Source organism: Pseudopipra pipra, chromosome Z (assembly GCF_036250125.1).
Source record: "Pseudopipra pipra isolate bDixPip1 chromosome Z, bDixPip1.hap1, whole genome shotgun sequence".
Classification (NCBI taxonomy): Eukaryota; Metazoa; Chordata; class Aves; order Passeriformes; family Pipridae; genus Pseudopipra; species Pseudopipra pipra.
Window position 1 is genome coordinate 17166489 of NC_087581.1, and position 26201 is coordinate 17192689.

Below are 26201 nucleotides of genomic sequence, written 5' to 3' on the forward strand. Positions count from 1 at the left end.
TTCTAAGTACAGTGTTGTTAGAAGAACGTAAGACATGATGTTGCTTCCATTGAAAGCAAATGTAGAATCTTTCAAAAGGAGTAGAATTAGTCTGTGTTCCCTTGGATGAGCAGTTAGATTAATTCAACAGAATTTGAGCCTGCTGCAATACTGTCTAGCAGACAGGTAAACAATATTCAGGATATATGCAAATAACTTGGTCAATTCAGGTGAGCAAAAGAGACTGTTATTAATTATTAAAAAGCATTAAAAGGAAAGGAAGGATTTCTTGCCTCTGATACGGTCAGTTTCCACACTTAAGTATTGGTGAATAATTTCAGCCATATATGACACGACTGCATTCATATTAAAAGCTCTCAAAATATGTCTTTTTTGTGTGGGAATGTTCCAGGTTGCACTGACTGGACACCGACACACAAACTACTCTGTAGTCACACACACACACATAGACACAACTTACATGGGTTGGAACATAAGTTGACCTAGATGGATTTTTGACTCTCTGACAGAGGCCACTAATAGGTGCTTATGGAAAAAGCAAAAATAGAACTTCAAGAATAAAATGACATTTCTCTCAATATTTCCTGTCAAAATATGGAAAGCTAAAGTTGTGGTTGAATTCACATCATCATTGTGTTGAATAACTCTCAATAATCTTTTAGTCTTGGGTTTTGGCTAAATATATCTTGAACTCATGCATTCTTTGACATCCACATAAACAACTTTACTATGCATTTCATGAAAAAAAAAATAAAAAATTGAAACCTGCTGCCTGATCAGCAGAGTGACCTAGTTCTTACATGAGAAATAGCAAGCAACTTCTCCTTATTCAGATTTCCTCTTCAGTTCACAATTGTCTATATTTTCTCATAAACCCAAGCCCTTTTCCAAACTGAAGCATCTTGGTGTATATGACCAGTCTTTGCTGTTCTCACTATATGTTTCTCACTTTTCTAATAATTCCTAACAATCTGTGTTTTAGACTAGTTCTTAGCACCAAGTTGATATTGTCAGAGGACTATCCACAATGATCATTAGAACACTGTCCTTGGGGTTGATATTTAAAATGCGCTGTTAGTTATGCATAGCTAAAGTTGTTTTTTCCATCTTATATTAATTTTTATTTATCGTCAGTGAGCTTCCTTCAACATGTTTCTTTGCATGGAATCAGTATTGCATGACCGCTTTGTCTCTAGGAGGCCTTAAAAAGATACAATACAAAAAGCTATTTTGAAATCATATACATAAAAATAACTGGATCATCTTTACTTGTGCTTGCTGACTCATTAAAAAAGGAGAACCCAAACAACCACCCAAAAGAAATGAAAGCATAGACCTCAACATCTCCCCATGACAAAAAAAACAAAAACAAAAACAAGAAAACAAACAAACAAAAAAACAAACCCCACCACATCCTCAAACCAGTTCTGAGGTAGGCTTTTCTTCTATAAAAGCCCATTGCACTAAAAGTTTTACTTTCATTCTAAAAGTTTATGGAGTTTGTTCAGTACAGAATTAAGGCATGCTTGCTAACAATTCTATGGATTCTCCACAAACAAATTCTCCTTCTCTCTCCACAAACAGTTGTATTAAAAGTCCAACATCATGTTTGCCACTATCTAATCTTTTGGTAATAACACTAATCTCACCAGTAGATAGAAGTAATAGTTTTACAATTTTCTGTTTGAATTATTTTAGAAATATTGAGCTAATAGTATCTGGACCTGTAAACTTATTACTTTTACCCTTTTTTTTTTTTTTAAGAGTAGTAATTGGTTTCTGCTTGAAGAAAGCCTTAAACTCAACACTTGTAAAGAAAAGTTTTATTTTAAAACATAGCCTGAGTTATTTTATCTTGAACTGTGGCAGAAACACCTTGGTTTATTTTTCTGATATTGCTTTGACTTTTTTGAATACTCTTCTATCTCTCAATCATTTATCAGGTTATGGACAAAATATTATATGTACAACACAGAGTTCTTTTCAAAGAAATTATAAAGTGGGCTAGAAAAATCCCATTATCTACCTGTGAGAAGCCACAAAATCTGAAACAAGCTCTGATGAACTGAAGGTATGTTACTAGCTTTTAGGTGTTACACAACAGACTCGATTCCAATGTGTGACAGACTTTACACAACTATAGAAATACTAATACTAACCTTTAATACCGAGGTTGATTACATGTAAAGCATAACACAGTTAATTTTTTGCTATTTAGAGAGGCATGCAGGGATCTAGAATGCCTTACACCAGCACTGTAATTCCACAGATTTTTCTAGACAGAAAAATAACACTTTCAGAAAATTATTCTTTTGTCAAAACATGAAAATATTCTGAAGCGCCTTTGACTAAAAAATAAAACTTTTCTTAGAAACCATGCATTATGAAACAACATTAGCTTCTTATTCTATAGCTGTTTAAACAGGAAGATCTAGTCTTTGACAAATAACTTGACCAATAACAATAACTTTGGGTTTATACTTTGCATCATGAATGTAATAATTTTTTTCTCTTTTTGAGAGTGTATACTTGGCACAAAAAATAGCTAACTTTTATTAAAATGTATAGGATTCACAAGTCTTTCATTGAGACTATTAATTTTACTATTTTTAATAAATATTTTAAGTTATAGATGTTGAAAAGTTAACAGTCAAAGACCATTACTTTCTGCTATAGCCATTGGCATAATATGCCGAAGTTTGCCAAGCATGAAACCTATCAGTTATTGAGACAGTATATTGCAATTATGAATGTTGGTTTGGTTCTGTTTTTCATTGAAAACACACTGCTGATTAACTGAACTGAAACAGCCCTATATTACTGAAAATTTACCTCTTATTTTTTCTACAGTATTGTACTGAAATGCAGTAGTATTAATTGCACTTTGAAAAATCCGTCATAGTTAATGGCTTTACCAATGTTGTGTTCTTCTCAGAACTTATTCTGTTCTGACATATCAAATGCTACAGCAGGGGAGAGCTAGGGCAAGCCGCAAATGAACAGGGACATTTCACTTCAGTTTCCAGGCAACACAGGAAAGTGTAATGGCTGTGCAGCATGCTGGTCTTTGTTCCAAAAGGTGCTAGAACTCATAATTATCATGAAGTTTAAATATAAGCTTTTGATTCTTCTATCTTATGTATTCCAATCCTCCTCTTTTTTCCTTTTTTTTTTCATTTCCTTTTTATTTTTCCTTTCTTTTTCCTTTCCCTTTTTTTTCTCCTTCTCTTTTACTCATGTTTGGAGGATGTATTTTTTCTGAAATAGTGTCTGCCTCTACGATCAGTGTAGCCACTCCTTGAAGAAAGTCCCTCAGTAAACATCTACTACTAAAATGATATTAGAATCAAATAATACTCCAGAGAAGGGTCACAAAGATGGTCAGAGGGAGGGATCACCTCTCCTGTAAGGAAAGGCTAAGAGAACTGGGAATGTTCAGCCTGGAAAACAGAAGGCTTCAGGGTGACATAATTATGGCCTTGGGAGCTCACAAGGAACACAGGGAGGGACTTTTTACAAGGATATGTAGTGACAGGACAAGGGGGAATGGCTTCAAACTGAAAGGGGATAGGTTTAGATTAGGTATCAGAAAGAAATTCTCTACACTGAGGGTGGTGAGGTATTGAAACAGTTGCCCAGGGAAGTTGCAGATGTCCCATCCCTGGAAGTGTTCAGGGCCAGGTTGGATGGGGCTTTGAGCAACCTGGTGTAGTGGAAGGTGTCCCTACCCACGGCAGGGGGCTTGGAATTAGATCACCTTTAAGGTCCGCTACAAACCAAGCCATTCCATGGTTTTGTGATAGCCACATAACTTTGCCAACCCAATTAAAATGGTTTTCAGTCATTACATATCTGAAAACTGCAGTTTTGTAGTGACATACTTTTATGTCAATTTTCAAAACACTACATAAGTGCTTGAATATTAATATACAAAATTATGTTAAAAGTAAACAAGCAGAGCTTTTATTTTGTGTCCCTAAATAAATATTTGATATAAATATAGTATGTCTTATAAATATATGAGTTACAAGATAACAGTGGTTACATCAAGGCAATTTATTCCTCAAGCTCATATAACTCTGTGCTCAACTGTGGGAGGAGACCTGCTATGAGCCATGGACAAGTTATCAACCCTCCAGGCAGCAACACTTTGCTGCAAAGTGATCTCTACCCTGAGCAAACTCAACAGCCAACAGACTGCTTCTGACAATGTACCACCCACACCCTCACCCTGCATGTTCAGACCTGGTCTTTTTCTGGCATCTGAGGCCTCCAACTACCAAAGGCAGTGCAGTTCAAAGAACAATAAAGTCTCACAGCTCTAGTATTTATTCTCTGTTCGGTGGCTGAGAAGAATAAGTTTGCAAAGAAATCAATTATTTTGCTGTGCTTCTGTTAATTCCATACATTTATCTCCTTGTACAAATGAAACGGAACTCTATTGGACAGCTAAGCTGGTCAGAAACAATCATACTGAATCCAATACTGAATTAAACTTGAACTAAGTTGTTTTTATAACTGTTTGATCAGTTTCTAAATGGATGATTTTAATAAAAAAATCAAAGCTTTGCAACATATTCATGCAATTTTAATACATACAAAAATACTCTCAGGTTAAGATTCACTTCAACTGAACCAGGCAATTCTCTTTAATTACATTTCAAGTTGAAATTGGGTGACCTGTGCTTTCTCTCTCTCCTTTTATGTATTTAACTGTTATATTTTCCCTTGTCTTTCATTCCTGATTTGACTTTTTATTATTTTTCTCAAAATATGTTCATTTTATGATTGTATTCTTGTCTTTCTGCATTGGCAGTGATAATTCTATTTAAGGCATAAAGAAATTTAAACTACATTTTAAAAAAATACTATTCTGTTGGGCTTAGGCTTTGGAAAAAGCTTATTTTCAAAACAATAGTCTTTGCAAAATTAATTTTATATAATTTCTTTTAGGAAAACTGTCATGCCATTTTACCCACAGTAAGGACACAGTCAACATCATGTTAATTTTATATTTTCTCTTAATTTTTTTCCTCAGAGTGCAAGAGCAAAGAGATTTTGAAGTACATCCAAGTTCCAATATCTAATTCAAGTTTGTTATGTTTAAATTATTTTTCTTCTAAAACAGATTTTTCTTTTGTTCTTTTTCTTCATTTCTTTCAGCTCCTAAACAATCTCCTTAGTTCACAGTACTATAATATTTGTATTCCCAGCTTGAATTTTTTAACTAATATTGATTTCTTTGCCACCATACAAATAGTCCTAGTTTGCTCTAGAAGAAAAATATTTTGTGTTTCTAGTGTCATTATAAATCATAAGGAGCTTTTCTTTTGCCTCCTTCCCCATTTGCTATTGTTTTCAGAGCTGTATAAAAAGAATGATTTATACAATTTCAGTGACTTCAGAAAAGAAATAGACTCAATAAAATAACATAATATTTTTTGCATTAAAAAATCAACCAAAAACCACACCAAACCAACAAAAAACCCAAACAAAAGCACAAACACATCAAAAAAACACCGAACAAGTCAAAACTCAACATACACTCAGAAAATGCTTACAAGGAAGGTTATTAAGATCATAAGACAAGCTCTCAAACGTTAAAAATACCAGAGCTGCTTGTCCAAGCAGCCATAATTTGCCATTTTCTACAGCACACGTTATAGAACTGTACTTTAGCCATGATCACAACTGTCTTCTACATGAGCCCAGCAATACTTTGGGTAAGCTGAACAAGTGTATTTTACAAACAGAAAGTGAGGTGAAGGGGCCTCAAACTGAAGGGTTGCTCCTCAGTTTTTGTAGACACTGGAAATTGTAAAGAGCAAAACAGGGAACATATGCTTTGTATTTAAGAAAAAAACACCTTTCTGTAAACTCATGTTTGACTTTTTCTCCAGCCCAGGAGATGTCTACAACTTTTTCAAACCTGGTAGACTTTTTCTGTGAATCAGACACAATGGAGCTTTGAACTTCATATTCAAGGTTAGCGTGGCACATATGAAATGCTACGTCTGGTGACAACCAAGGTAGATGAGTTTAGATGTACTTATCATGCTCAACTACACTAATGCTCTGGAGTTTTGCTACAGGTCAGTGGGCAGTCTTACAATTACATGCCAAGAGCCCCTAAAGTTTGTATTAGTTTAGTTTTTGCTACAGTTAAAAAGTTCAAAACAAAGATAAAGTGTTCTTAGATTTTTGCAATACCTGGGTTGTTGACATCACAAGAAACTATAAATGAATATTTAATATTCAGAAGATGAAAAGTGAACATTTTCTTAATCTGTAAGCAATAATAGCACTTCATACTTCTCAATATTTTTCCCAATGTTTTCCAAAGCATTTCTGAGATAAACATTATAATGCTTTATTTCTGGTATTTAGATATTAAGAAAATAGAGTATAAAAAACTCTGTTGGCTCCAGTGAATAGGAACTGATGGCAGAGCTAAGTTTAAAATCCCAGGATATTTTGACTCAGTTTCACAACATATCCATGATGTCATGTGTCCCTCTAATGAATTTGCTTACAACACTCAGTAACCATAACACGTATTTGTCTGTTATTATTGTAATTAGGAGTTAGATTTTTATATTTTGTTAATACAAACAAAATATTTTTCAGCTGAAAAACTCCTTCTCTAGAGCTTTTATATATATATATATTTATATATTTATATTTTGTTAATGTAAAAAAATATAAAATAAATTTTTATATTTTGTTAATACAAACAAAATATTTTTCAGCTGAAAAACTTCTCTAGAGCTTCTCTAGAGCTTTTATTTCAACAGTGCAAAATTGATGCATAACTGCAGTTTATCTTTTTGTTTTCCCTTGTGACCTGATGCTGACATCACTATGATGTCATAGATGCTGATTTCAAAGAGATATTATCATTTTTTTCTAATGATTTAGTCGTTCCTCCATAGATTACTCATTTAATCAAGAAAATATTTCCCAAACTGTACTTTTCGACTCACCTTGAAAATCTAGAGTTACAAAAAGTTCATCTCCTAACTATGTTGGTCAAGTCACTTCAATTTTTTTCCTCCTCAAAACAATTTAAACAGTTGATAATTAATTAGGTGTTATGATTTAGTAGTCTATTCAAATAAATGAATGGAGCAGAAATAGATTTTACAGAAATGTTTCCTAGTCATCATCCAAAGATTTTACCTAGAGAAATTAGTCATAAATTATCAGTATAAGCAATATTGTATTAGTCTTTATATAGAAAAGCTGGACTTTTCTTTTTGCAGTTACAAACACGGAAATTAATTACCCAGAAATTTATATTGTGTGGTAGTAATTTTATTTTTTGAACTGTTAAAATTAATTTTTAATCAAATAACATTTTAATCTAAGCATGATACTGATTATTTTTATTATTCATTGTATGAAAATGCAATGACATTCAAGTACCATTATTTCAGGGACAACAAAGCTCCTGACAAGGTTAAACAACTTCAAATTAGTACCAAAATCCCTCATGCAATCAGGTTGAGTATGAAAGCAATTAATAAGTTTTCTAGAGAACTACTGAGAAATTAGTTTGCCAAACTTAACAAATAGAACACAGAAGGTGGCCTTGCTACAGAAGGTGTCATGATTTCTCACTCATTAGACTGGATTATAATAGTTGAACAACAATTATATTTGACAGCTTCACAGGAGTTAGTCTGAAATGAGATAGTCATTGGTAACACTGTATGTGGCCTGCATCATAACCTGTTTGTCAACATACTGAAGCATCATCAGTCTTCAAGAAGTGAGTCAGACAATTTTAGTGGCTTTCAATCAGATGACTATCATATACACACAAGCATTATAACTCTTGCTTTTCTCCAACCCTCAAATCCTAATGTTTCTGACAAGGCTCTACTACTAGGTAGTTGAGCTTTGCCCCTTACTCTCACCCCTGCTACTTCTTCTGCACTCGAATGCTCCAAAACCAGCTAGGCTAATACTTCCAGTTGTTTATCTTAAATTCCTTATCTAAGACTACTTGTTGCTCGTGAAGTCTTTAGCTTATTGTCTGCAAAATATAATGTCTTTAAGCAGATTACTTCTTTGCAAAAGTCTCAGTTAAATTATGAGCTTCTGCTATGAAATTATTATATGGATGGATTTACGTATGCAAAAGCCATTCAGTATTAGTTACCTTTGCAGAATCTATTTAACGAGCTAAACCTAGTTCAGGGTTTAAACATCCTTAAAAGGATTAAAGGATTAAATTACATTTTATGTAACTACTTTGTTTTACAAATGAAGACATTGGTAACTACGTCATTGTTCTATTGAAATATTTCTTGCACAGTATATACACTAAAGTCTGGAAGAGTCCATGTCTTTTCTGGTGGAGGCTTTGTGAACTTTCCAACTAAGTTTTGTAAACTTATGTTCTTGCATAAGTTAACATATGCCACCCTATTTATTGGTGAAGAAAGGACTGCCTTTATAATATTAGGTGATTCTCTTTTGAAGTAATTATTTTTTGTCATCTGTATAACTTCCTCTATGACAACTAAAGCAGAACTTTCTATTACATGTGGATAGAAACAACAACTATTGAACAGTTTCAGCTCAGAGCACAAGATTATATAAGAAAAATATTGCCAAATAACTTTTAAAGACCAAGGTCACTTCATGGTGACCTGCCCTTCCTTACCTCTCCACATATTTTAACAATGATGTTTCATTGTGTACATTCAAATAATTGATACTATTTTTATAAGGCTTTTAAACCTTAATAAATTCATATTTTATTAGAAAATTCCTCACAAGTCCTATCCTGATTTTTGTGCTTAAAAATTTGCTTTTTCTGTTGAGACAACTTTTTACACACTGAAAGATTCAGTCCGATCTTGAATTCAACATGCTTCACATTAATGTTACTTTTTAAATTGCTTACAATAACTACATGAGGGGATTTAATTTTTCTCACAGTACGTTCCTCTTCCCCCAACATGTGTTTTAATATTGTTTGTCTTGGCAAGCTATCGTTGATGAAAAGCCAAAAGTTTGACATAGTCACAGCTGTTATGTAGTATACTATACTAGTGCCACCAGATGGCACGAACTGCTGTGTGACTCCGGCTGCAGCAACTCCTCTGTTACATGTGCCTCGTACAGTCACTGCAGACAAATATAGTCACCCCGGTGGCTGTGTGCTCCCCCCATCACCAGCCCCAGCTTAAGCCATAACCACCAGTGGGGGCTGTGATGCCTGCATCCAGATTGGATGGCAATACAGTGGCCAGACCTGCCTGGAACAGTGACCCAGACATCTTGCAGGTGTACAGCTGTGACTTACCAGTCACCTTACCCCATAAATAGTGGGCACTCCAGGGCCCGTGAGGCACAGCAGTGGCTGCACACCAGGATTGTTCCCTGAGCAGGAGTGTCTATCAAGGTTATACCTTGAGATTGAGTAATTCCTTGTGGCAGCACATTCTTGGTAAGTGATTAACTGCATGCTAAACTTTGACATCTCACGTAAGTAATACAAAGGATTCATTGTGCGCATATATTCCTTCAGACATAAAACATTGTCCAAGTCTGGGACCATGGATCCAGCTGTACCTGAATTCCTGTCTGAGGAGTTTAGACAGCAAGGGGGTCCTCTCTGAAACTGATCATCTAAAAGAAGGGCCTCCCTGACAGTTCTGTCTGACCCTGTCCTCTATGCAGTAAATAGTCAAGTGTACCTTGCCATCAAATCTTGTCAAAACACATTCACATCTGCTTAATATGGAATTGTATATTTTTTAGATGAAGATGAACAAATATGATAAAATTTATTCTGAATAAAACTTATTAGCTTCCATATTCTATTTTAGGTAGGGAAGATTAATATATAGACAGATATTCCTAAAAACCTTGTTGAGATTAATTATCTAGCACACTCTTACTTATTCTGGAGATTAATTGTCAGGTTCAGCAGATGCAGATTTATCACAGAGGCCCAATAAAACATGCACCAGAAGAACCTCACACATATACACAAAATCCATAGTTCACATGTTCAATTAATTCAATCACAATTATTTTTTTTAATTAGCAAGGTAGTGAGATAATTCCAAAGACAAATTAGTACATCAAAGTATGCACTATGAAGGTTCCTGGATATTACAGCTATAGTCTGGCCCATAAAGACAATGTATTTAATTGTATGCCATTCATTCTTACATTTTATTGCACCTTATTCTAAGCTTATTTGAACAATAAAAGTCTACGACTACAATTGACCTCACTATCAGGAGTATACCTGTGGAGCACTTGGCACAATGAAATTTTAACTGATGAGTTCTGTCTGTTATAATAGGAATATTTAATGAGTATTGATAAATTTGGTACACTGAAGAACATAGAAGAGATCTGATTGCTAAGAAAATTACAATCTAAGAAGGGAAAAGGTTATAATTAAAGTATTATAACATGATTACAGGGGTTTATTTATAAAAAAATAAATGAGACGGAATATGTTCTTCATGTCTTACATTTCACTCCACGCATGAAAACTTTTACTTTTTTGCTTTATTAATTCTGTACATGTTCTTTTTTTAAATAACTGAATGTAGAGGCTTAGTAAAAGTAAGCCGTTGAAAATAATGGATAGAAGATACCAAGCATTTACTAAACGGGGAATATACAACTACCAGAAAAAAGTTCTCTGCTGTTATGAAGTGTTAGCCTTGTCTGATGACAGACAGAGAAGACAAGACTGCTTTCTGAATTCTGAGGTTTAGAAAATGGAAAGTCAACTCACGATAAATTTGAGTGTACTGATATATATAGTATAATATACTACAGTGTATAAAGCAATAGAGGTTTTAAAAGATTACTCCCTAAAGCTCTGTAGTGAGAGCAGATGGCAATATTACCAAGAATATCTAGGGACCAAGATCAAACAGTAGTTGGGAATGAATGAAAGGACAGGTCTGGCAGTGCATCCCACCACAACAGAGAGACCACACTGTACTGCAGACACAGCCTAAGTAACTAGCCCCAGCTAGAGACCAGTTCTAAGACTGAACTTTTCCCACAGATCAGGGCAGAAAGACACCTTCTGTTAGCAAATATTTAAATTTTTTTGTGAATAAAACAGAAGTCTGACAGTGCGTATTGACAGAGTAAAACTTACTATTTCCACTCAAAAATTGCTCCTTAAAGGACTGGTATCTTGACAGACAGAGATGCTGAGATCCCTCTCCCAACACTCTTTCTCACTTAAATGTTAATTTATCTATGGTTGGAATGAAGTCTATCAAGTTTCAAGCTCAGTGTTCTCCTTGACCACCAGTGGAAAAAATCATGTGTGGTACTAAATGAAACAGAAGAATAAAAACCAAAAAAGGTCATGAGATACAGAAGAAATTTCACAATGGTTAAAAAATATTGAGTAATCCTACAAATCCCAAATAAGATGCAGCTCTTCAAGAATGTATGAAAGGAAAAGTCAGACTATTGCTAGACTGTGATAAAAAAGATGTAGGAATATCTATTCCCATACCAAATCCATCTAATAGGAGATATTAATTACTATAAGAAAACAGAAAGGGAAATAAACACACTGGAAACTTTAAGGTTATGTATATGGAACCTATGAAATCTTAAAGGCCAACGTATAGAGGACTCCTGAGATTCAAATGGAGGAAACAGCTAACATTTGATACAAATTTCAGCTTTTGTATAACTTTGAAAATTCATCAAACTGCAGAAAAATTAGACAGGATTGCATGAGAATGGGTCAAGAACAAATAACCTGTTTTAGGAAACCATAACTGAAATACTAATATATTCATGTGAAGTGAAAGTGAAGATAACAAGATTGCAAAATGCAGCCAGAATGATCAAACAAGAAGCAATGGGGAAGACTGTTGAGTCTAACTGGCTTTGGAAGATATTACACAGCAAGCTAATAGAACCATGTAGCAAAAACTACTGAAAAACTTTGCACGTTCTCAAAAGAACAAAAAAACAAAACCTAGAAAACAGGTAGTTTATCATACCCAAAGGGTACACTAGTTAACACATTTACAGTCACGCATAACTTGTAATACAATTAGGGAAAGATATAATAAAAGCTCTGTTTCACTTCTGCCGAATTATTTAGAATTTCTCCAAAATTCCATCCAGCACAGGACATGCCATTGAAGACAATAAGTAAGAAAATAGCATGATCCAGGTAAAACACTTCAGTAATTAAAACTTATGAAGAAATACCAAATTTACAAGATGAGCAGGTCATCCATGAGAGAGAATGACTCAGTGGGAATGGCTGAGATGTATTTTATTTTGGAAAAAAAGGAGAGATGAAATAGGTATTGCTATAAAAGATAATTCCTGTACTAGCAAACCTAACCAGACAAATTTATCATTTTTTCTCCTTCACTTGTTCTTCCTTACTCAGTTACTTGTCCCTGTACAATAAAAACTTAGAATTTAGTCTGATTGTTCACTGATCTTTCTGAAGTGGTTTTGGATTTCCTATCTCATTCTAGGAGCTCTGCTCTAACACAGTTCTCATTTGAGAAAATGCATCTCTGCCTCTTCCTTCTTCATGGGAAGATTAACTTTTTTCTCATCTGCCTCTCTTCAGTTTTGAGCTGTGCAGAAGCAGTATTATTTCCCTGTGGTAAATTAACTTGTGAGTAATCAACACCATTGTGCAGCGTCCTCAGCTTATTGCAAACCGTTCTGTAAATACCAGACAGCATCCTGTTCCCCTAGCTTATTCCTCGTCTCTGCCCCACTAACCTATGCATATGTCTGCACAGATCCCATCAAATAATCATACTGTCTTTGCAAGCCTGTTGCCTATTTGTACACAAGCATCCACACAAACACGCCTCTCCTTATATTATAGAATTTCAAGAAAAGAGCAGGTATGTGGATTGAGTTATCTTACACATTGTGGTATGTCTCTGTGACAATACTGTGAATTAAATTATTTCCTGAGAATTATTTATGCATCTGTTATGAATATCATTACATTTTATGTGAAGAGAATCACATAGTGTTCCAGAAAAGGAGTATGATAACCTATTCTAAAAAGTGTGAAAAACAATAGAAAAGAGTCCACTGTAGTATGCCAGTTGTTACCTTAACTAAAAGTTTATGTAATATTTGGCTGTCTGATTTAGAAAGTGTGAATAAAGCTTACATGAGAAAAAGAAGAAAGTGGTAGAGGAAACTTGGATATTTTCTTAACTGAATAGAAAAATCAAGGTCACAAGCAAATGTGGATCTTATTTTCATAGAGTCATAGAATATGCTGAGTTGGAAGGGAGCCGAAAGGGTCCTCAAGTCCAACTCGTGGCCCTGTGCAGAACACCTCAAGAATCACACCATGTGCCTGAGAGCATTGTCCAAACACTTCTTGAACTCTGTCAGGCTTCGTGATGTGACCACTTCCCTGGGAAGCCTGTTCCAGTGTTCAGTCAGCCTCTGGGTGAAGAACCTTTTCCTGATATCCAACATAAACTTACTCTGACTCGGCTTCATGCTGTTTCCTCAAGTCTTGTCACTGCTCACAAGAGTGAAGAGAATGGTACCTACCCCTCTGCTTCCCCTCATGAGGATGTTGAAGACCACAATGAGGTCTCCCCTTAGTCTCCTCTTCTCCAGGCTGAACACACCAAGTGCCCTCAGTTGCTCCTCATAGGACTTCCATTCCAGACCATTCACCACACCCATGGTCCTTCTTTGGACACTCTCTAATAGCTTAATGTCTTTTTAATATTGTGGTTCCCAAAACCTCACAAAGTATGCAAGGTGAGGCTGCACCAGTGCAGAGCAGAGTGGGACAATCACCTCCCTTGACTGGCTGGTGATGCTTTGCCTGATGCCCCCCAGAATCCAGCTGGCCCTCCTGCTGCCAGGGGATTGCTGACTCATATTCAACTTGCCATCCACCAGGACCCCCAGGTCCCTTTCCACAGAGCTGGTCTTCAGTCTCGCATTCCCCAGTCTATACACACAATCAGAGTTGCTCTGTCCCAGGTGCAGAATCCAGTACTTTCCCTTTTTGTCTTATTCAATGTAACTTGATGTAACATCATTAACTTGATGTTAAGCATCAACTTGATGTTGAACCCCAGCTCTCTAAGCTTTTTCTCTCAGGTTGTTCCATCTCTCTGACCATTTTTTTGGCCCTTCTCCAGACCTGCTCCAACAGGTCCATGTCTTTCCTGTGCTGAGGACCCCAGAGCTGTACACAGTAATCCAGCTGTGATCTCAACAGTGTGGAGTACAGGGACAGAATCATCTCCCTTGCCCTGATGACCATGCTGCTTTTGATGCAACCCAGGATCCATCTGGCTTCCTGAACTAGTTATATAACTTCCTCAGATAGTTATCTGCTTTAATGGATCTTCCTTTTGAAATTCTTATCATACACCAAATGTAATTATTTTAGTTCCCTGAAAACCACTGAGTAGTGAAGAAGAGGAAAACATAGGCATTAAAATCTTCCAGGAAAATTTATTTTGAAAATTGGAAGTAAACTGTAGTGAGAAAAAATATATAGATTCAGTGTGGGGTATCTTCATTCTAGTTTCGTAGTTCAGAATATATGTACTGAACCAGGCAATGTAGAATCACAAGTTAAATATTGCTCTTCTGCAATCTACCTATAACTAATACTTGAGGTTTTGTTGGGTTTTGCAATTTTTTTCAATTAGCAGTAAAAGTGCATGAAAAAATATTATGCAATAAAAATAAAGACAAACCTGACTTTATCGGTGCGCTTATGTCAGTTGCATTCCTGAAACTTAAAATGGCACACCTTGCCCATATCTATCTAAACTATTTCTAAGGCATCTATCATTTTCATATCTGAATGCCAAAGTCAATGTAAAATGTTTACTATGGGTGGGGACAAGGGCTGGCTAAATTCTGATGAAAGTACTCTGTGTAACTGAGCATATACTTGTATTTTTACAGTCACTGATTCTATTAAATGGTTAGGTTTAGGGGTACATGTTTTTTTAAAAAAAGTCTAAAGAGCACAAACATAAAACCCCCTAAATATCGGAAAGTGCAAAATGGACCCCAGAAGAGCTGGAGAGGGGACAGATATCAGACAGATATCAAAGGGGAACACTCATGATGGACCCATGAATAACAAACCCATTTTATATAATTTTTTGAAAGTCTTCTGTCACTATGTGCTGTATCTGAACACACACACACAAATAAATCATAAAGGCAGCAAATATACTCTCCAAGGTTATATACAGTGCAGAAAAAACAACTATTTGATCATTTTGTGTTCACTAAGAAATATTAAGGCAAGAAACAAAGATCAAAAAAATCAAGCATATGTATGCCATGACTTCATCCTTCCAATTAAATAGATACAATTTAATCATGTTCCACTGATCCTGCTCCAAATATTTATGCTTCTTGCTTTTCTTCCCTTTCGTACAGAAAGGAATTTTTCATGGATAATAAAGGAAAACTGACTTCCCACATGACTTAATTAAAAGTGTATGATTTAAAGTCTCTAAACATCCTTCCACAGACCTTCAGACAGTGTATGTTTGAGAGATCATGCGCGCTAGCTGTCAACACAGCTGGGAACTGACAGTTCTTTCCCTGGATCCAAAGGCCCTCTCTTCTCACAAATTTCACACAAGAGATCCCATTCTGGAGATCTCTCCTGCCAAAATGCACTTGGATAATAGACAGCTTAGAAAAGGCTTATGAAGTGCAACCCAAGACAATTCCAGAAACTGAATTTGTCAAGCACATACCAGAGAACTTAACTGATCTTTTCCATTTTCAGCTGTAATATATGTTGCTGTGTCATTATATTGGTGAGATTATAAAATACCTTTACAGTAATACAATATAATGCAGATTTCTGTGGAAATGGAATTGGTTTTGGGTGAGTTTATTTGCATTTCTGGCCACAAAACTTTCAAACGCTTTCTTTTCAGTAACTATGATTTTTTCCTATAGACTGTAGAGCAATAGTTTTTACAGACTGAGAGGAATCCAGGGTAAAAGATCAAAATAATTAGCTTTAATTTCACAGTTTTAGACAGTACTAACTGTAACACTCTCTGATATAAGCTGTAAGATATTCAGAAATTCTCCAGCAAAAATGAAGACCTTATGTACCTCTACCCCTTAACCTCTTCAATTTCAACTCTTAATGACATATTTTCTCCTCTCTAAAATCCAAGAAGTAGTAGCTTATCTTTCAAGTGCTTGAATGAATTCAGGGTTACAGCTGGGGAAGGATAAAGAAGAAAAGGAAGTAGAGAAGGACTCATAAAATGACTAAAAATGATAACCCAATTGTTCGTGTGAAAGCATAATAGTCACATGATACAGAAAACACATTTTGGTGTCAAAAGTTCTACAACCCAGGCTATTACAGAAGGAGAGCTATGGATATTACAATAAAAAAGGGGCAGAATGAAATTGCCAGAACAGTTCATCAATCTTCCCCTTACTTCTTTACTGTATCTGAATGCTGTTTCAGAACCCTGAAATCAGGGAGTTAGGTACAATCTAAATGAGTTTTTTTGCTACACTGGATCTGCGGTAACTATGTTTGGCATTATGTAACACACAGCAGTATCTTTATTGTTACACATTTATTTCCTTTGATACCTATGTATACAGAAGCTTCTAATTAGGAGAAAAACATGAGAAAATAATAAATTTATAAAACTATTGTCATTTTGCGAAGTCAGAATGGCTTAACAACTTATTGGTGGCTTGAATAAGGTCACGTTATTAAAATTTTTTATGCCTGTGTGAACAATGGACTAAACAAGAAAGACACATACATGAATTCAACAACTGTTCTTAAATTAAAAAACAGATTACATTAGAAATACAAGAAAAACAGACAGTGAAGATCGTAACTATGGTGGGCCAAACTAAACCCAGAATGGATCCTCCATAGTACATTTTGGAGTATGGTTACAACTACTCCATTTTCAAATGCACCATTTTCCTATGGGCTGCCTAAAATAGATTATATGCATATGGAATTAAAACCACTATACTGCCTATGCAGCCAAAGCATATAGAAACCCCATGTCTATCACGCAGCATCTCAGTTCTCTAAAGAGATAACAAAGCTAGGACATATCAATAGCTACAGACTTGATGGGATTTAGCAACAAATTAATTTTGTAGGCCCTTCATATGCCTGTAAATCTGATTATGTGTATTACTGCTTTGCCCTCCAGAAATACTTTTTTTTTGTGGGTTCTCAGGTAATTCATTGCAACTCGCTGCTTGACTGTCTACTTCTCTACTTGCCAGAAAAAAAACATCACTGCTATGATAAGCCCGTTTTATAAATCATTGGAAAATAACGATGAAGTGTTCAACAGTATTTTGCAGGTCTAGTATTTCACATATTTAGAAAAACCCCAAGTGTTTCCTAACTCCAAATCTTGGCAAAAAAGTCACTCTACCCAAACTCAAAACTTTCCAAAGTTCACTAGAAGAAGTGCATTTAAACAAAATTCCACATTTTAACACTATGCAAGCCTTAGTCATGTTGCCCAAATATGTTTGTTCACTTCATATCTGTCACTTTTAACACTCTCTCTTTCTCTGTTGCATTCAACTGCCTACATATGACAATTTCCCTCTGTAAACTTTCATAAGTTCTTATTTATTTTTGTCTTGCATTGTAAAACACGTCAGCCTGAATGACTTTTTTATCTTGCACAGTCTTATGTATAGAATGTTTTATAAACTATTTAACACAAACCAGCAGTTAAAGATACTTAATATTGTTAGGACTTATGCATAATCATTAAAGAAACATGGAATATCCTAATTCCATTCATTTTTCTATTTTACACATGCAATATATGATCAGGTACATTGGTTTCAAAACAAATATTTTTTAAAGTATAAAGGCACATGTATTTTTTTCTTATCTTTCTCAGTAGTAGAAATGTTTGATGAAGGAAGTACTTTAACTATACAAAGTAAAGATTTAGGCACACATGTATACAATGTGCAATACACATACCAATCACATAGCAATAGTGTGGATATAATTTCAGACAAATGAAGACAAACTTGAACAGCATATTCATTTGCTGCTTAGAATGCTTGGCTTATTTTCTTTGAGCGTATTTTATTGCCCTTCTTTCTTTAAATTACATTTTTATTTGAAAAATAATGGGAGGAAAAAATCTCAAAAGAAAAAGTCCTGAAACATCAAGATCTCATGACCACCAAAGAAAGCAGGAATGTATTATTGAGTTACAATAATCTCATATGCAACATTTTTAAAAATAATGAAGTAAGTAATTAAATAATACTGCTGCTTTACAGAAGCCCAGTGCAAAAAACTGAATGTTTTTTATAGATTTGATCACAAACACATGTCTAAGAAATGATCGAGTTACCAAAATATTAGTACTAGTGAATTATTTAACAAAGAGTTCCCTTACCATCTTTCCTCTGTTTAATCTAGCAACTGCTTTAATAAAAATCACTGTTTCACATACAATATCTATACTCATCATTCTTCTTTATCACATCCTTCTTAATTTGAGCACTGTTAAAAGATATATAAACTGATTTATTCTGCTTAGGGGCAGAGGGTTAAAAATTGTCAATAAATAAATAAAATATGATTAAAAGATACATTAATGAAAAAAATTGCCAACTCACTCTAACCTGAACAGCACAGAATGAGATAAACACTCTATTTTGAGGGAAGGAGGCAGAAAGCAATTATTACCTAAGAAATCAGAGAAATTTGGTAACTTTCTTACAAGGAAGTACATGTTTTCTTACTTTACATAAACTACTATTTTAAACTTCAGGTCTGCAATTGAGTAATGAATTAGAACTATCTCTTTCAACCAGAGGGATTAATGCAGAGATCAAACCAAGAAACAGAAGCACTGACATCAAGGAGATAAATGTTCCTCAAAAAAAAGTTAATCTGAAATTTCCTAACCCCCTCAATGCTTACCAGGTATGTGCCACAGTGAAACGCCGCTGTTTTGGTATGTTGCTGTTTAAAAACATCCTGCGCAAAATCCTTGGAGAATTTCGAGGAGAAATAACTGGACACAACCGGGGAGAAGCAGGTAAAGATTTTTGAGTTGTCCTGGACTTTTCATGTTGCAACAGGTTTTCCCTCAGGGTCTTCACAAGATCTTCGTTTAACCATGGATTTTGACAATGTGTATTATCTAGTTCAGGAACAGGCAAATTGTCCAGACTTGTCTGCTGAGCCATGTTTCCTAAGTAAGTTTGTTATTAAAGTCTAATACAATCGAATGTTTGTTTAATGCCTAAAATGTTTCCTTTCTAAATCGGTTCCCAAGAACTGTTCAGAGATTCCGCTCCAGTTCAGCCTATTCTGTTCTCAACATGGTGTTGCCTGCCCTCAACGTCTCTGTTATAGATAATGATCTACAAAGGAAAAAGAAAGCTAACTCCTCCACAGAAACCGATTAAACATTACCACTCCTCTCACAGTCCCTCTGCCAAAGATCAGTTATTAGCTATCATAGCAAATGAGCACGGGAGGAGGAAATTGCTTTAGCACAGCCTTTATCAGAGCTATAAAGCTGCCTGTTAAACTATCGTAACTAATGTGCTGCAGCTGCTTGAATGACTTCTGGTTATGTACATTAAAAGTGCTGGAGGAGGGCTTAAACATCAGATGTGTGCTCCTTTTGTTTGGTTATTCTTTCCATTGCTTATTCCTGAGCCTTCAGGGAGGTGGAGAGGAAGAGGACTGCTGAATAACCTCTTCTATTTTTTCAAGGATCTACAGTATTTATTTTTGTAGTCCCCATGAAAAATTCAGGATTCCAAACTTTTTCCTCTTAAGCTAACTAGGAAATGCTACAATTAAATAGTGTAAAAGTTTTTTCTTCTCCTCCCTGCTCCCAAGTCAGTTTATTGCAACCAGTTTTTAAGTGCTTTAAAGAAAGTCTAATACATGCTACCTTGTATTTTCCAGGAAAACAAACCAAACATTTAAGATATGCACATAAACTGAAATGAGACTATGCAGCTACTAGTATCTGTTTAAGGAGATGTTCTTATTTTAGTATTTCAGCATATTGTGACCACTACTTGAACTAAGGAAATACCTCTTTTCTATTCACAGCTGGTGGGGAGATAAACTATCAAAAGATATTCAAAGAGAACTTCCAAAAGATAAAAAGGCAAAACTACTTGCATTTATTTGGTCAATGCATACGGCTATCTAATTTCACTTTTAAAATGTATTTATTTTCATGGCATTGTGCAATTGACACATTTGTCAATCAAACCTGAACTTTACATTTTTTTTTCATTTTTAATTAACTCACTTCATCTACCCTGAAAGACAAAAATTTTATAAGCATGTTCAACTGTCTTGATAACTCACTCATAGTGGACAAAGAACTATAATGACTGGTGGTAGGTTCATATTTGCTTAAAGTTTTGACTTACAGCAATAACAACAACAACAATCTTTTCAGTTATAACCATACTTCCTATTCATCCTACAGGAAAAAAGAATCAACATTTTGGGAGAGATACTAAAAAATATCAGAACATTGGTTTCATATAATTTTCATTGTTGCAACATATTTTTCCTCTTTACTTCGTCTTAGAATCCAGTTTTCCTTTGTGAACAACAATTTCCTTTTGAAGCACACAGTATCCTGGCTTTCATTAGGGTGAAGGGTGTTTGACTGCAATTGTATGACCAGGTGTGAAAGGCAAATACTGTTTTCTGTCTTGCAACAAAATCAGAAATACTGCAAAAGCCGCCTTCTGTCACAATGGAGAGGAATCAACTTTGTACTTAGCACTGAAGCCACAATTCCTGATGAGGATTATAAAGGGAACATCGTGATACTGACAGGAGTAGAGTAGAACAGCAACAGAAAGGTCAACTTACATTAAGAATGACACTGCTATCAGGTGTCAGCCCCATTATGTAGACAAGTTTTAACTCTACTGCGTCATATGCGAAATGTGATAATAAAGTTCTTACAAATTTAGCTCAACACTGAACAGCACCATAGAATGCAGAAATCACTGTGCATTATGTTTTTGTGTATTTTTCTAAAATTTTATATTAAAAATTTTATCATGATGTAAAAATTAACAATGATCAAATATAGAATAAAGCCCAGATATTACTAAAACTACAAAACCAAAATTTTAAGCTATATTTTATTAAAAGTAAAATTTAAACTGGAAATGAAGTGTTAATTCACAGACATAAAATAATTTGATTAAACCATAACTAATACATAACTAGCACAACAACTGCTTCCACGCCTTTTCTGATTGGAAGAGTGGTACACACAGCACTGGGCTTCAACCCAGACAAAATAAAAGTATACTATATTAAACTATATTAATCTATTATTCTTTTTTTATTTATTAAAAAACAGTAGCTATTCCATAATAATCAAATAATTTTTTTCAAATAATACAGACTGTATAACTAGAGCTATATTCTTTTATGCTATGAAATACTGCCATCTGATGTCTATTCTAAAGCATGACCTTCAAATAGCTGCAGTGACTTTATAAAACTAGTCAAAGTGACCTGCTGGAGATCAACAAATAATGACATCAGTAAGACCATTAACATTTATTATAGTGGCCCTGGGATCATGTTTGAAGTTGCACTATGCTTCAAAGGTTATTATGGAAGAGGAAAACATTAGTCTACAGATCTGCAGTTTTATTGCTCTTGTTCTTAAACATATTAGAATTAAGTCATCAAGGGCCATTAGCTTGACACCTTGTGTTACAGGTATTGAGTGGGTCTGCTACACTTTCAAAGAGGTAATATGTAATGTATATAGAACATGAGGATAAACCTTTTAACAGGAAAAGTGAACCCAGTCATTATGAAGTAGCACCATTGGCATGAATAGCTAACTGAAATGCTTTTCTTTACTGGGTTAACAGGTTAAATTTCTCAATGTAGATGGTCCATGTCCCCAGACATGTTATCTTGACATATGCCTGCCCCTCTTCCCCTCCCCATCAAAAGAAAAAACATATGCTATGAATACTCTCAAGCATGCTCATGAAGTTAAATGAAGGCCTGTGGACTGATTTTATTATAGACTAGAAACATGAACAGTCTTCACTGTAAAAAAGAGATCTAACTTCCAGCAATATCAAATAACCACTATGTGAGTTAGAGAAAATGCTTATCTTAAAGAGTCCGGAATCAGGAGAAGACAAAGCAGAGAAATGGCAGTTGCATGAGGTAGTCTACCCAGGGGTTAGAATAAAACCTTGAAGGAAAACTATTCCACGAGCAAAAATCAGCATTTGCAATTTAATGTGTCTATCCACATGCTGAAAAAAAAAAGACAACAACGTACAATTTTTTTTTCTATAAATATTAATTAAGGAACAGCCCTACTGGACTATGTTTTAATAAAAATATATCTCAATTTCCTACAAAGATCACCAAAATTATTATCAAAACTGAAAAACATTGTCAACTATTCCTTTGAAAAACTTCCTCAGGTAAAAATCATGGTATGTGTTTTTCACACACATTAAGAAAGCATAGGGTAAAATTCCAAAAACCGCTCTAGGGATTTTAATCAAAATAACAAAAAATAGTATTTTTAAATTATTTTTTTCTAATGAGTTAATGAGTTCATTTTCTAGGCTCTTCTCTGGTCTAGTTCCCTAGACTTCATTTCCCTAGCGAAGGAAGACAAATGAAATCATTGAAAGTGGTCTATGAAATTCCATCAAAAGAAATATTTACTGCTTCTTTTGAAATAAGGATATTTGAAATCTGATACATACCTAATTTCCAAAAATTAATACTGATAGTACTTTAAGCATGTACATGTTGTATGTCCTATTTTAAGGCATTAACAGTTAGATCTAATTTTGTAGGCTTTGCATAGTCACAGCTCATAGCTAAAAGTTCTGTCAAGATCAGATTTACTTCTACTTGCTATACACATAACTAAATCATTATAAAGCTCACTAGAATATTCTAATAAGAGAGATTCAATATTTTAAAAAACCTAAAACTGTCAATAGCTTTTATTCTCCTCCAGAGACGGCTTAAAGATACTAAAAAATGAAGTTCAAGTGTTCAATTCTTGTACTTTTCATAAACTTTCTTATGAAATATGTACCTTATGATAATTATACTTTTAAAATGCAGGCTTAAAGTCCTTTTCTGTTAATTATAGACTTTTTCTGAGCTGCAGCATGCAGAAGAGAGTAAGTTAATTGGTTCTGCAGGGAATACTGTGCAAGATTAAACAAGTATTTGATCTCACATAGAAGGCTAAACAAGGATTTAAAAGTAATTTCATTGTTAAAACTACTTTGAACACAGAGTATGATAGAGCTACTTTAATATTATAACTACTAATAAACATAAAAAACGTATTATGTGATCGTGTCTATTTTAAATTACCTTGAACAGAGTTTTTCTTATTATAGCATAAATGCTGTCACTCTCAGATTCTTGCTTACTCAAGAGGAGCAAAAGACCTCTTTTTAGATAAAATATGAAAAAAGAAGTCATTAAAATATCTTACTTGGAACCAAGTAGAGAATTCCAGACACACAGGAATGCAAGTGAAAAACAACCCTCTGTACATCTTTGAAAGCAAACAGATCAGTATCACAGGATCATAGAAGAATTCAAGTTGGTAATGACCTCAGGTGATCAAGTCCACTCTCCTGCTCAAAGCAGGACCAGCTGTAAGGTCAGACCATTCTGAGGTACTAGAGCACCTGAGAGTTGTGCAGAAGTAGAGAGAAAAGAAGAAAAGGTCAGAGGTGATTTTGAAGAATGACTACATACACTATGGTTTAATTTCCTTGAGCAAATCACAGAATAGTGACTGGGGAGAATTCTCATTCTAGATAAAGTAGAAAATAAGAATCTTAGATGACAATATGATTCTTATTTGGAAGGAGAGGTTAATGCATGAATTGAAGAGCATAGTAGTGAGAAAGAAAAGGATGAAAGAAGAAATTAACAGGGGATTGAAAGTCTCAGTAAAATGTTATGTGTCAGCAAAGATCAATATCTGCCTATTGTTACATTCTCAAAGAGCTGGGATGATATTCATAGATTTGCCAAGTGAAGGGTAGTGCTCATCAGGCTGTTTTTGTAGCAGTTATGTGCATGGCCTGCTGAGAAGACCATAGGTACCACAGAACTGCCAACAGGTGACTAAAAAGGGGATTAGTTGCAATTAGCATAGCAGCGTCAGGCATCCACCTCTCTAATAGACAAAGGTATGGGAAACACGTGCACCTCTAAATATTCCAAGGAAATTTTAGGCTGCTGTATTCAGTCTGTGTAGTTGATCTAAGTACATTTATAATATCCTAACAAAACAAATGTACCTAAAATGGTATTAAAAGACCAAATCAGGTCAACTTTCCAAATCATAATCAAATAAATATATATTTAGAAGGATATTTTAAGAAGAGGAACAGAATACACAAAGTTGGTCTGGTATTTTTACCACTAAACCCACAATATTTCCTGTCACTTAAAATTCTAGAGCACTTCTATTCTTGAGGAGTTCCTAATAAAAACTTTTCAGAATATCAGACTCAGTACATCGACATTCCGAATTCCTAAATTTTAGTGTTTATTTCTCAATCTAACAGGGGCAATATGCTTTGCCAAACAAGACTTAACCCAGGCCCTCTAAGCATGGAGGTTAAGCCAGAGTGTAATGTACAAATAAACAAGTACGTTTGTGAGGTCAGACACATGCACAGAAAGTTTACTTAATAAGGAATCTAGACCATCTGTTATATACTTCAAGTAATTTGTTATTTTGACCATGCATTAAAATCTGAGAGGAACTCAAAGAAATATTTGTAAAACTGAGAGAGGTTAAAAACCAAGAAAAATAAGTCTGAAAGTTTACAGTAAGATTACATAATTCATTGTTTGGAAATAACAAAAAATATTAAAAGAGAAATCATAGCTACTTAAAAGGCTTTAATACCACAGGATGCTTCAGAGTTTAGACTTATTAACTCCTAAATGTTTCAATTCAAGCTTTTTATTGTAAATTGGTTTTTAGAAGTTTGAACTTCCTAAAATTTTAAGTCAAAAATAAAATAAGACTTTAACCACTCACACAATTCACTTAGAGTAATTTCTGTATCTTTTTGATAGGTGATAAACTGGTCACTTTACAGATTTTTAAGAATTGGAATTTAAACAACACAAAGGATTTTTTTCAACAATGTTATTAAGAATTGACACACTGAACAAGTTTTTGGGCAAAAAAGTTCCTTCCCTGCATGGAAAAGCTTGTGATTGTGATACTTTAACTTTTTTTCCTTTATGGAGTTCCTCCAGAAAGTACAATTTTCATAAATCTTTCTGGAATCAACTGTAGGTATTTGTGTGTTTGCCAATTCTATAGTATGCCTTTCTCCATCTTAAGTAGGACTTAAATAGTTTCAGGAAATATTTTGTGGATATAAATGGAAATTTAATTCTATCTTGCAGAATTCCGCCCTGCAGTCTTAAATACTGTTACTTTCTTCTGAATGTACATGGCAAAAAACCTTTAAAACTCCTTTTGGTTGCATATGGCTTATACGTTTTTTGTATAAAAGGAGATCTGGTTTTGCATGAAACTAAAGCAAGATGCACAGTAGAAAAAAATAACTATCTTAAACAACAATGGAAACAAAGGTAATTTTTTTGGTGCGTATAACTAGAGACATCCCAAATAATTTACAGAATTATATTGTATGTTAAACGTAATTACAGAAGAAAAAAAAATATGTTTAATTCTGAAAGTGAGTAGTGGCTGCTCTCAGATACTCCAAAGGACTGCAACAGTCTGTAAGGTAAAGAAAACTAATATATTTAGGAAGCAAACATAATTAGCGGACCTTTAAGATCACCTTATAAACTGGCCAAAACTATTACTATAGAGAGGTTTTGTCTGAGTCTATGTCCATTGACTTCAAATGGGAACAGGAACAATCTCTAGGACTAGGATAATGAAAGAAAGGGACTACACACTGCTTAGGAAAGACAGACAAGGAAGATGCGGTGGTGAAGTTGCCATCTGTGTGAGACAACACTTGGAATATATCAAGCTCTGTCTTGAGGTGGATAATGAGTGAGTCAAGAACTTATGGGTTAGGATAAAAGGGCAGACTAGTAAGGGTGAAACTGTTATGAGTTTCACCTGATC

The 26201-nt window shown here is 34.6% G+C and overlaps 1 protein-coding gene across 3 annotated transcripts in view; it reads right to left on the reverse strand.

Moving 5' to 3' along the window:
- The window catches only part of PDE4D (phosphodiesterase 4D), a 603821-nt gene that overhangs the window by 329864 nt on the left and 247756 nt on the right, over positions 1-26201 (reverse strand). The window contains exon 1 of one of the 3 annotated variants that reach the window (XM_064642016.1): positions 18974-19417. The exons of the other annotated variants lie outside the window; for them this stretch is intronic. Coding sequence (XP_064498086.1) covers positions 18974-19242 — 269 coding nt within the window. The 5' untranslated portion in view covers positions 19243-19417. Of the gene's footprint in view, positions 1-18973; positions 19418-26201 lie in introns of those variants that run through there. 3 annotated transcript variants of the gene reach the window in all.